Source organism: Pseudorca crassidens, chromosome 2, assembly GCF_039906515.1.
Source record: "Pseudorca crassidens isolate mPseCra1 chromosome 2, mPseCra1.hap1, whole genome shotgun sequence".
In the NCBI taxonomy this organism is placed as follows: domain Eukaryota; kingdom Metazoa; phylum Chordata; class Mammalia; order Artiodactyla; family Delphinidae; genus Pseudorca; species Pseudorca crassidens.
Genome location: NC_090297.1, coordinates 33,518,054 through 33,530,847, shown reverse-complemented (window position 1 = coordinate 33,530,847; position 12,794 = coordinate 33,518,054). Strand labels below are relative to the sequence as shown.

The 12,794-nt window shown below is 55.7% G+C and overlaps 1 protein-coding gene across 1 annotated transcript; it reads left to right on the top strand.

The window, feature by feature from the left end:
- Positions 1–6,540: 6,540 nt before the first annotated feature.
- EDN2 (endothelin 2) lies at positions 6,541–12,539 on the top strand. Its single transcript, XM_067712069.1, has 5 exons — positions 6,541–6,676; positions 7,019–7,181; positions 8,764–8,886; positions 9,822–9,920; positions 11,821–12,539. Exons 1-5 carry the CDS (start codon positions 6,613–6,615, stop codon positions 11,912–11,914), a joined length of 543 nt encoding a protein of 180 aa, XP_067568170.1. The 5' UTR covers positions 6,541–6,612; the 3' UTR covers positions 11,915–12,539.
- Positions 12,540–12,794: the final 255 nt, after the last annotated feature.

The following is a 12,794-nucleotide window of genomic DNA, read 5'->3' as shown; positions in this document are numbered from 1 at the left end:
TATCCCAGGTCCATCTCTGCTCAGGAATATCGGCCTAGAATCACAGCGGGAACCCCGGGCCTTGCCAGCCTGATGATAGAGGCACTAGGCACTTATATTTAGCTAACATTTAAACGAAGAACAAAATACTGTATTTCTGCATGGACCAGCCTCCTGGTGGCTCACCCCTTCCCAGAGGGAAGACAGCCTCCTGGTCGGGCACTGGGTGTGCCCTGGAAAATATGGGTTCCAGGCAACGGGGTGGGTGTGACTCTGAAAAACTATTAGCTGCATGTCTTGGCTGGTGGTGGTGGATGGAGGAGAAGACTGGGGTTCCAGCCCCTCCAAGTGCAGGGCCTAGGCCTCAGAGAGAAGAGTGCAGGCATTCTGAGTTCCCAGGATCCAGGTCTGGTAGGGTGACCTCTGGCCGGCTGTTCCTCCACCCTGGACCTCAGTTTCCTCGCCTAAGTATAGGCCAAGGGCCTTTCCCTCTCTGGCTGCCTGTCTTTTTCTCTTAAAGATGATGTCAAGTGTTCATCCACAGAGCATTTTGAAGATGGTATCAGGCAGAAAAAGGGACCTAAATCTTCTTCATCAGAAGGGGTGTCTCTGCAAGAGCAGGGTTTGTCTGGAGAGATCAAGTCATCCTGTACATTCACTCCAGCGTTGGGCACAGACCATGTGCCCAAGCCGGTGTGCTAGGCCCTGGGGTGGGGATTCCAGAGCAGACTATGTCTCGGTGAGCTCATCGGCTCAGCGGGGTGACACCTCTCCCCAGGAAATAACCAGATGTTTCCAGGACAAGCTTAACACACCATTCAAAGCTCTTTGACCTTTCTAATTTCTCTAACCACATCTGTCATGAAGGAAGATGGGTGCGTGGGAGATCGGTTGTGTAGATGTATAGATGGAAGCATGGCTAAAAGGTGAGATAATGGATAAACGGATGGATCAATACAAGGAAGGATGGGTGGAAGGATGAGTGGGTGGGTGGTTGGATGGATGGATGGATGGGTGGGTAGGTGAATAGATGGGAGGATCATTGCATATGTGTGATATAGGCTGTTGGTCCCATAGCAGACGAGTATAAGGGAAAAAGGTCTAGCCCTGCCTCTTGTTCATTGTGTGACCCTAAGTCACTTCTTTATCTGTAAAGTGAGAATCTTATCTGGAAAGACCTCATCTGTCAAGTGAAGAGTCATGAGCCCAGTCTGCCTCCTGGTTCTGTTTTGGGTATCCAGTGAAATAGGTGTGGACCGCCCACGCCTACCTAGCGGCTGTGACTAGGCCTCGGCCACTGGCCTCGCAGGCATAGGCAACATGCTGTGTTTTAGCTGTGGGAGTGATGCACCCCTCACCCCCCATGGATGCAGGCCTATTCCTGGGTTTCCCACTTCCCCAGGCTGCACAGGGCGCTCTGCCGGGTTAGGAGAAAAGAGGTGACCTCTGGAGAAGAGTTGCTGCCAGAGGGCTCCGCGTGGGCTGTATTTTTAAAGGAATAACTGATGTGTCCTGTTTGTTATTAATCTAAGTGTAAACAGAACAGGGTCCGCGAGGGGAGCACACAGGCCTGAGGGTTAGGGCTTTGGAGTTCCACAGTGTTGGCTCTGCCACTTCCCAGCTGTGTGACGTTGGGCGAGGCATGAGCCTCAGATTCCTCAGTTATAAAATAGGAACGAATTATAGTACCCACCCCTCAGGTATGTTATGACAATTAATGGAGATAAAGGTATGTAAGTCCCCTAACACAGAGCCTGGAATATATATATATTTTTTACATCTTTATTGGAGTACAATTGCTTTACATTGTTGTGTTAGTTTCTGCTGTACAACAAAGTGAATCAACTATCCGTATACATATATCCCCATATCTCCTCCCTCTTGCGTCTCCCTCCCACCCTCCTTATCCCACCCCTCTAGGAGGTCACAAAGCACCGAGCTGATCTCCCTGTGCTATGTGCAGAGCCTGGAATACATTAAAAGCTCACGAAATGCACACCTACCCCAGTGGGGAATTGGGCCCTTAGCATTTTGGAGGTAACTCCAAAACTTCAAGTGCAAAGATTTCCATCCTGGATGCTGAGTCCCTGGGTTGGTTTTCTTATTTCAGAAAGTCCAGCGGGACTCACATGCCTCTTGACAAGGGAGCCTTTACTGAACAGTGTCTGTTTTTAGCTGAAATTCCAGCAGTTCCATGGGCCTCGCTGACCCTGTTCTGATTACCCTCAGATTAATAACAGAGAGGGCACATGAATTATTCCTTTAAAAGTAGTTTATGTGGGACCTATAAATCTTTCCAATGGGCTGAGCTGGAGGGAGGAGGAGAATTAGGAAGGGGGTGTCCTCTGAGGGAAGAGGCAGAGACCAGGGGAGCCGGCCCCACAGGGCCGAGGCCGCGCTTGCAGGGACCGAGCATGGGGACGATGCTGTGGGTGGTGGCAGGCCCTGCTGGCTCAGGGTGAGCTCTGGCCGATGGCAGGAGGCCCAGACCACCCACCGGAAAGACGCCCTGAGGCTGAGTGGCCCCAGGCTTAAGTGGGGGCGGTCCTGACCCACAGCGAAGGGAACACAGCTTGGGGGCAGGTCATGATAGGAATGTCTTACTTCCCTCAGTCCCTAAATCCCCAACTCAGGTTGGCTCCAGAGCCAAACCCTCCCCAGCCCCCCATTCCCTGTAGGCTCCAGACATCTCCCCCTGGCCAGCCCCTCTGCCCCGCTGCTTGCTCTGCTAAGCTGCCTGCACGGTATGTGCCTGCAGCTGAGACACTGTGTCCCTTCTGCTGGGGCTGCAAACAGAACTTCCTGAAACCTGGTGGGACCAGGTGGCAACAGGAGAGTGACCGGTTTTCTAGAAGGTGAGAGAGCGAAGGGTTCCAAGCTGGGAGCGAGAGCGATAGTGATGCAGTTACAGCCTCTGCAGGGCTTGCATTTGGGGAGCTGGAAACTCAGGGCAGGTTGATTCTGCCTGTTGTAGGCTGTCAGAGCTGAGAACGCACCCCGCGCTCACTGGGAAGGGAGGAAAGCTGTCCAGGGAAGCCAGGGAAGGGACAGGACTTGCCCACACAGCATGAAGAGCATGGTGGGGCCACTCCTGCAACACCAGGCACCTGCTGCAGCCCTTTCCTGCCCTGTTGGACGTCACCACAAGGACGTTTAATCCTCACTCCTGTGCATCCTCCATCCCACTCAGCTGGACAGCTGTTCGATGGGACCAAATTTACTACTAGCGCAGGGGTGATCGAGGGAACTTTGGGATCCACGGGAAGGTAGCCTAGACCCGTCCCAGTGCCCCAGTCTTCCCGAGATCCCAGTGGGATCCTTCTTGACAGTCCTTCTCAAAGGGACCCAGGGTCTGGGGCTCGGCTTGGACCCCTGGGAGCTTCACTGCTGTGCAGGAAAGGGTGGGGCTGGATTAGCAGCCGAGAGAACATGTCCAGCCCATCACTGTCCTGAGCCAGTTGCTCCTCCTCTTGGACCTCAGTTATCTCATCTGCCAAATGGGAGTGAAGCGCAGAGACGATTTCTAGAGGGCAGTTCCTAGCACGGTGTCTCACCCGGAAATACACCTCTTCTGCCAGCCTGCCCTCTCCTTCTTGGATTAGGCTGGTGCCAAGCATACGTGGAGCAAATTATTTTGTGTGCAAAACAATTCCCTCCAACTTCTGACAGGGTGACCTTCCGTAGACTTTACCAGCCCAGTCAGGTAGCGGGGCCAGGTGAGAGTTGAGGCAGTGCTGCAGAGCAGCTGGCCGGGGCAGATGGAAGGAGCCAGGGCAATGGGATTGGGGGTTCCGTGCAGCCACACCAGCCAGGAGGCATAGAGGTGACTGTCAGGGCCCAGGCCAAGAGACATAGGGGGATGGGTCTGGCTTTTTTTTTTTTTTTTTTTTTTTTGCAGTACACGGGCCTCTCACTGTTGTGGCCTCTCCCGTTGCGGCGCACAGTCTACGGACGTGCAGGCTCAGTGGCCATGGCTCACGGGCCCAGCCGCTCCGCGGCATGTGGGATCTTCCTGGACCGGGGCACGAACCCGTGTCCCCTGCATCAGCAGGCGGACTCTCAACCACTGCGCCACCAGGGAAGCCCGGGTCTGGCTGTTTTTAACTCAGCTGAATTTTCTCTACCTGGAAACCAACTCTTGCCAGTGGGGTAACATTGTTCCCGGAATTCTTTCACCCCATAAGACCTGGGCTCACTCAGGTTCCCAGGTCCGGCCTCTCCATTTCACAGGAGCCCTGCTTTCTCGGCTCGAGCTGAGGGCAGGGAAAGAGGGAAACTGGAGTCGGGCACAGCTTCCTGAGCTGACCCTGGTTGCTGGGTGTTGACCCCTGCCCTGTCGTCATCCTCCTTTCACACCGGAGAAGGATCCTGTCTCCTGGTCCATTTAATTCTTCTGTTATGTTTCCCAGACTAGGAGCCTCTGGTTGCCTATTGTCCTGAGCAGGCACTTTGCATCTGTGCAAAGATTAGACACGTTAGAACCTTCGCTCTCACTCCGATGGTCTTTTCTCTTTTACTTTCTCAAATCTGAGATCTTTCTTTCTCGCTACACTCTGCTTCTTGTCCTCTCTCTCTCCCTACCTGTCTTTATCAGCCTCCCTGTTTATTTTCTTCCCCTCCCTGACCCCCTCCTTCTCCCCGCTGACCTGCTTTTCCTCTGTCTTCTCTTCACGGTTCAGTACTTCGAATCCTCTTCCCCCCCACCACCCCCGACCCCAAGCCTAACCTAGCTTAATTCCGTATTTATATTCCCTTGGAGACTCATAGAAATGACTGAGAGCATTGCTCACCTCATTCCAGAAATACTCTTCTAAATTCTTAGAGAGGCACCAGGCGGGGTAGGGCGTGAGCGCTGGGTGGGGAGTCACTGTGCTTTACTGGAGAGACCAAGACCCAAGTTCCCATCCGGGCTCTGCGTCCACCAGCCGTGTGACCTTGGCTGGACTGGGCTCTTGTCAGAGTCTCCATTTTCTCCCGGGCAGCAGTGGAGCTGGTACCCAGATGAGAACAGCTGTGTCCGAGGCTGTGAAGGAGAGGGGCCTGTAGTGCCCTGAGCACACAGTAGGTGCTCAGAAATGTTTGTTTCTGCTTCCACTGCAGCTTGAGCCAGCCTAGGGGAAGGAAGTATCTCCCTTCTTTGTTCCGTTCTGCCCTGCTCTACCAAGATCGCATACATACCTGTGTACGCACATGCACAGACCCTGGGAAGAAACAGAACTGCCTGTTTTCTCATGGTCATCTATCTCTCCCTTCTTAAATGTCTAATGGTAAAAGAACAACTGAACACAGGAACTAAAACTTGGGCAGCCTGGGTTCCTGAATTTCCACAGTTCAAATCCAGGCCTTTATTCATTCATTCCCTCCTCCTCCGTCGGAGAGCACTCGCTCAGAGGCTCCTACTGTGTGGCAGGCAGGCTCCAGGCCCAGCCGTCTCTGGAGCTCTGGACCTCGAGATCATGAGAAGATAAGCCCAATGTCATGAGTCAGGCATAAGAACACGGGTTCTGGGAATTCCGAGAAATGAAAGGGCCTTTCCTCTTGTGCCTGAAGACAGGGTCCCTGAGAAGGGTGGGTTCTGAGCCAGCATAGGGGCGGGAGCAGAACACTGGCCCCCAGGGAGCCCCTCCACCACTTTGCCTTTTTTGCAGAAAGTCACAGAGGTGAGCCAAGGCTTCCTGTCATGTCCGAGATGGGAGGCCTTCTGAGGGGCACTGGATGTGTGTGCCCACAAGCCATCGAAAGGCCCCTTCTTGGTATCAAGGGAGTCTATGAGCCAAACAGGTTAAGCACCCAGCATTTTGGCTTTGTTTTGCAAACAAGGTCACTGAGGCCCAGGAGCGATGTCCTAGGCGGTGGCTGCGCAACTGAATAGGTTCTGGAGGGGACCAGAATTCCTGTTCCCAGGCCCCCAGGGGTGGGGTGGGGGCTGGGGAACAAGGGAAGAAGGGTGCTTCCTGGGGGGGAGGGGGGAGGAAGCAACGCCAGGCTGGTCGGAGGCCAGGGGTGAGCTGTGTCCTTCACTGGGGAAAGCAGGCCCAGAGAGGGCTCTGACTCGCCCAAGGCCACACAGCCTTGAGCAGATCTCACACCACCGAAGGGACACCCACCACCTGGTTGGCAGTAGGCAGGCAGGAAAGCAGGGTCTCCTCCAAGGAAAGGGAGGTTTTTGCTTATGGGACCTTTCACTCCAAACTCTGAGCTCTGGGCAAGACCTGTGGAGCAGCCTCGGAGAGTGAGGGAGGGGGCTCAGGACACTTGGGGGATTATCTGAGGAGGCCCAGTGGGACTGGGAGGGGTCCCTGGGGGCAGCAGGGGAGCCTCAGGACGCTGGGAGGTGCTCCAGGCTCAGAGGGAGGAGCAGGGGCCTTCCCTCCCCCCGCTTTCCTCCCCCCTCCCGTTCCCCACACCACGGGGGCTGGGGCGGGCCAGGCGCCCTGGGAGGAGGCGTTGTCCCTGGCTCCCGGCCCACCGGTGCAGCGGGGCAGGGCGGACGGGCAGGGGCGGGGCCGTGCCTGGTGTTATAAGTGGCAGCCAGGGCACCGAGGCAATGAGCTATCGGCTCAGCTTGGCAGCAAGTCGCTGGCAACAGGCGCACTGCCTGCTCCGGTCCAGCCTGCTCACTCTGCCACCACCATGGTCGCCATGCCCACCGCCTGGTGCTCCATCGCTCTAGCCCTGCTCGTGGCCCTGCACGAAGGTGAGCCCCCTGGCCTCGGCTGCTGCAACAGCCTCTGGGTTTGTTTGTCTGTGTCTCCCCCTGGGGCTGCTGTGCCCTCAAAGCCAGCTGAGGGCACACAGGGGCAGGCACGGTGGCTGCATGGGGCTGTGCAATTAGAGGTGATGCAGTCCCAGGGCAGCCATTAGACTCCCCCCCCACAGAGCCGCTGGGGCTTCCCCGGGGTTGGCCCAGAGCTCCTGAGCAGTGAGAATGCCAACTTCCTCAATTATGCAAGAGGAGGAGCCCGGCGGGTCCCCCATCCCAGCTGTGCCAGGCGCCCTGACCCACCTCTCCACCTCTCTCTCCCTCCTGTGTATGCAGGCAAGAGCCAGGCCGCTGCCACCCACACCCCAGAGCAGCCAGCGCCCTTGCCCCATGCCCGAGGCTCCCACCTGCGGCTTCGCCGTTGCTCCTGCAGCTCCTGGCTCGACAAGGAGTGCGTCTACTTTTGCCACCTGGACATCATCTGGGTGAACACTCCCGGGTGAGCTTCCGTGGGGATCCAAGTGGGGCTGCAGGGGGCAAGAGTAGGGGGTGCTGGCATGCCGGGGAACCTCTGGCACACTACAGAGCTCTCCCTGGGGGTATTGCGCTAATATCAGTAACAATCAGCTTTTGCTTCAACTCCTACGTGGGGGCTGCCTGAACAGTATAGAGGGCTGTCTCATGAGAATCCTCACAGTAGCCTGGTAAGAAAGTATTGGCTCCATTTTCCAGATCAGGGTACTGAGGCTCAGAGAGGTTAATGCCTCTCCCAAGATCACACAGGAAGGAGTAAGTGGTAGGCGGAGACTCCATCCTAGGTCTGCGGACGCCAGAGCTCACAGCGGCCGTACCGTGCTGCCTCTGCATAATGTTCCAAGAATAATACGATCAATGACAGCACCCACGTCTTGACGGCACCGGTCCCTACACCAAGCACTGCTTGTGCATTACCATCTCCTGAGCCGCCCTCCACCCCCATCCTCCCCATGAGGCAGGTACTGCTGTTGTCGCCAAATGACAGATGAGAAACCTGCTCTGTGTCACCTGGCAGAGCCAGGATGCGGGCCCAGGGCTGTCTGTTCTGTCTGCACCCGCACTGCCTCCGGGCCACTGCATACTTCAAGTTGAAGTTTCTCTGTGTTTGTGTTTTTTTTCCCTTCCCCAAATTACAGAAGACAAGAGAAGCCCGGCACGTAAGCGTGTGTGGAGCTAATCCGTGTGTGGAGCTAACCCTGCCAGTCCCTGTGTGCTGGGTCTACCTGGAGTCTTTACAGCTCCAACCACATCGTCTAAAATTAGCACTGGCACCTAAGTTGCTGGTCCAGCTGGCCACAGGGTCCCTGCCCTCCCCTGGCCCGCCTTGGCCAGACTGAATCTGAGCTCAATCTCAGCTGATCACACACACACACACACACACACACACACACACACACACACACACACACCATTTTTAAGTCAAAATTCTAAGAAACAACTTTGCTGTATAGTAGAAACTAACACAACATTGTGAAGGAACTATACTCCAATAAAACTTTTAAAAAAACAACAACAGAAAAACAGACTCTAAGAAACATTTATCACCCTTCCAGACAAGTGGTGACCAGGTGGGGGCAGCTTAGCTCTGAGCCTGCATGTTTACTTCTGTGAGATGGCATTTCCTCCTCTCCTCCAGGACAAGCTGAGGGTCTTTGAGGACAGGGGGACCAGCCTGGTTGCATCAGCTCACGTTCCTGTCCGGGTGGGCAGGGAGGGGCAGGAAGGACAGCTTCCACCCCCTCCTCCCCATGTTGAGAGTCCTACTGAGCAGGACCCGTGGGAGTTGAGGGGGAGCAAAGGCCCAGAGAGGGGAAGGGTCTTGCCCTGGGCTACCTGGCACCTAAGGAGGAGCCTGTGGTGGGACTTCTTGAGGTGAGGAGCTGGTTACTTTTGCTGCCACCCTGGTGGCATGGGTGGCCGTCCCAGAGTGCAGTGTGGACAGTCTCAGCTTGCCAGCGGTCCTGGTTTATCTAATCCTCTCTCTCGATTTCTCTCTCTCTCTCTCTCCACCCTACACCACTACCTTGCTGGCTGCGCGCCCACAGACAGACAGCTCCTTACGGACTGGGAAACCCGCCAAGACGCCAGCGCCGCTCTCTGCCAGGGCGCTGTGAATGCTACAGCGCCAGCGACCCCCCCTGTGCCACCTTCTGCCATCGAAGGCCCTGGTAAGTGGGCACCCAGCCTGCAGGGTCCAGGGGTGGCTGCTGGCCTGGATCTGCCCTGGAGGCCAGCAGAGGAGCAGGGTCCTACGGGCCCAGAGGCTGCCCTGGGTTGTTGGGCAGCATACCTTCCTGCGGGGAACCAGTCACCCCTGAGTGCCAACCCGTCTCACTGCCCAGCTCTGGGGGCTTCTGAGAGCATTACGTCCCTACCCCTGGGCAGGGGGGATTCTCCCTAGGTGACAGCTGAGGCAGCTTAGGCCCAGAGAGGGGACAGGACTGGTCCTGTCAGGCCACACAGCTAGTCAGATGGAGAGCTGGGCCTTCGGCCTTGTCCACTGACAAGGGGTTCTGGGTTCGGACCTGAGGCTCAGGGAACTTCGGAGCTTTCTCGGTTGAGAAGTAACTTCGGAGCTGGGAGGCCATGGCACCATCCCAGGGTTGTCACAGAGCTGCTGGGAGAGCCTTTGCCAAGTCTCTGAACCCTCTGGGCCTCAGTTTTCCCGTCTATAAAAGGGATGAGAGACTTTATTCCTTCCCTTCTCCACTTGGAGCATTTGGGAAAGTAGAAACTGGCTTCACCATCCCTAGCCTCCTATTCCCATGACAGTTTACGAGAAACTTCTCCCCTGAGATTCCAGCTGTGGCTCCACCCCTGCCTCAGTTTCCCCTGCAAAGGGCCTGGCTCAGCTGCAGGTGGCTTGATTCTGGGAAGGCCAGCCACCCAGCTGCCTCTTTCTGAGGCTAAGAACACATTCCCCATAGCTCAGTTTTCCTCAGTCCCCACCCAACCTGGGAAAGGAAGGATGCCAGGTGCACAGGGTGGAAATGGATCTGCTCCTGAGGGCAGGTCGGTGGGTGGCGGCTGGGCCAGGCTTGCAGCCAGGTGTCCTTGGGGCTCTGAACAGCCCCTCACTTGGGCCCTAATGCTGTTCTTTTAGGACTGAAGCTGTGGCAGTCCCAGGCAGCGGGTCCTCTGCAGCCATGTTCCAGGCTGACAAGACATGGGCCACAGCAGGAGAGCTCCTCCAGCAGCTGAGGTGAGGGGCACTTGCACTGATTGAGCATCTTCTGTATGCCTTGCACATTTCCCAATAGAAGCTCAGAGAGGTGAAGGTGTTTGCCCAAGGTCACACAGCAAGCTGTCCTCTGGCTAACTCCAGAGCCTGTGCTCTTAACCACTATGCTCTTTGTTACCACCAGACCTGGAAGGGGACTTTTATAGAGGGTTCGAGGGCTTGTGACTGTGGAAGGTCCACAGGTATTCATTCAGGCTGTATCTGAATCAAGCATCTCCCACATGCTGGGGTCCAGAGGGGCCAACCACCCGGCCTGCTCCCTCTCTGTGTCCCAGACTGGATTGCCTCCCTGGCGGCCTCAGCATGGCTCAGCTCAAGGCTTGGCACCCAGGAGGTGCCCATGAAAGTTTGTCCAACCAAACTGACTTGAGAACAGAAACCCCACAGCCGGGCTTCCCTGGTGACGCAGTGGTTAAGAATCCGCCTGCCAATGCAGGGGACACAGGCTCGAGCCCTGGTCAGGGAAGATCCCACATGCCGTGGAGCAACTAAGCCCGTGTGCCACAACCACTGAGCCTGCGCGCTAGAGCCCATGAGCCACAACTACTGAGCCCGTGTGCTGCAACTACTGAAGCCCGTGCGCCTATAGCCTGTGCTCTGCAGCAAGAGAAGCCACCGCAATGAGAAGTCCGTGCACCGCAACGAAGAGTAGCCCCTGCTCACCGCAACTAGAGAAAGCCTGCACGCAGCAATGAAGACACAAAATAGCCAAAAAGAAAAAAGGAAAAAAAAAGAAAGAAACCCCACAGCAACCATGCAGCACAGTGGCTAAAGGGGCAGCTTCTGAGCCAGAACTTCCTGCCTTGAACCCCAGCCCTACCACAAACAAACTTTGTGACCTTGGTCTTATCACTTAACGTCTCTGTGCTTCTGATTCCCGTCTGTGAGGCGGGGACAGCAGTGTATCCACCTCATGGGCTTGTTGTAGGTTAGACAGGTTGACACACATGAAGACACTCAAACAGGGCCTGGCCTGAGGGAGCTCTGGAGGTCTTTGCCATCCCCACCTCTGTCCCTCAGGGCTCCTCGTGGCTGGCCAGTGCCGGGGTGCAGCCTGGCCCCTCGGGGGCTCCCATTTCTGTGGGGAAGCAGAAACATAGGAGAAAAGGCAGAATGGTGGGATAGGTAGGACCCAGGCTATACTTAGGAACTGTCTTAGGATGAAAAAATTCAAGATAGGACTTTGCAAGTGTTCGGCACTCCGTCATTAGCAAAGAGTTTACTTTGCCAACCTGTACTCAGTCTCACACAAGTTGAGGCCTGATTTTATTTTACAGGCCAAGAAAGGGGCTCAGAGAGGTTGAGACCCTTGTCCAAGTTCCCATAGCTGGGAACCAAAGCCAGCCTCCTAGCTCCCAGTCTAGAATGCCTTGAGCCAGGATGAGGCCACTTGGATGACACCAGAGTCCCCACCAGGGTCTCAGCCAAGTTCAAAGGGCAGCTAGGACCCATACCTGTCTGGGTTGGACCACCTTGAGCTGGACCTTGAGGAATGGGAATTTTAGGGGGTGCAGTTTGGGTGACGGAAGGTAAACAGCATGGAAGGAGCAGCACGGACAGAGTTGTGGAAGTGGGAAGGCGGTCGGGGGAATCCACTGGGCTGCTCTTAGCCGTCCAGTCACTCTGGTTGCACTTGATGTTGAACATCAGTTTTGCCAAAGTTCCCTGTGGGCAGAGCATCTTCTAACCTGGTCTGGCCTCTCCTTGACGTTCAGACCTTGTTTTCAGGGTCAGCTGTGGCCACCCGCTGACCCCATGGCTGTGAGTAAGGGATCCGTCCCCTATGGCCGCTGCCTCTCACAGGGAACTCTCGAGTGATCTATATTTCCTGAGATGCTTAATTGACCTCTCTCGATTCCAGGGACATTTCTGCAGCCCAGATCCGCTTTGCTAGGCAACAACAGAAAGCAACAAGGGATCCCAGGCCTACACACTCCAGGTGGAGGAAGAGATAGCTCTGGAAGCCGGAGGAACTCTGGGAAGAAAGCCTGTGTGGAGCCGGGAGGAGAGGGCCATCCTAGGGCTGGGAGACCCTCCGCCTGTTTCCTGGGCCAGGAAACCCACCTGCTGGAGTTGGTACAAGCTCTGGCCTCCTCGCCCTGTGGAGGGGGCCTCCCTCAAGGCAGCTCCATGCCCTCACACTGCCCGGGAAAGCCATCAGCCCCCAGGCTGCAGCCCGGCCCCCCATGCTGGCTCTGGCCCGACAGCCCTGCTGAAAGGAACGGCGTGGGGAGTGCGCTAACCTGGAGGCCACATTCCAAGAGGTGTCCTGTCTAGTGGCTGCAAACCAGGAATGATGTGTGGTGGTGGACGTTCACAACTAAGCCAGCTGTAGAGGCTGGATGGGTCTATCCAGGACTGAAGTCCCAGTTGGGCCCCGTCTGTCCCCTCCAGCTCTCCCTCCCCAGAGTCCTTGTACCCTCATACCCGGGGACACTCCTGATGAGAAGGGCCTGGTCTGCTTCACCTGTCTGTATATAACTTATTTGCTCTGAGAACTTTGAAAATTCTGATTATTTATTTTAATGTATTTTTTTAGACTCTCAATTATTTACCTGCGAACTTGTGTTTGTAATAAACGATGAAAGGGTGCTCTAGTATTTTGTCTTGCCTGAGGAGGGGGTGGGAGGCATCTCTCAGCAAGGGGCTGCTTGGAAGTGAAGGGAACCCAGGAAGGGGAAGAAAAGAGCCTGGGACAGGTGGCTCAAGCCCTGAGTTCCACACCCCTTTGCCCTGGCTGGGCATCTCTGGTTGCTAACCCACCCTCTCTGGACTTTTGTCTATCATGTGCCTGGACAGCCATTTGCAGTTTTTTTTTTTAAGTTTATTTTATAT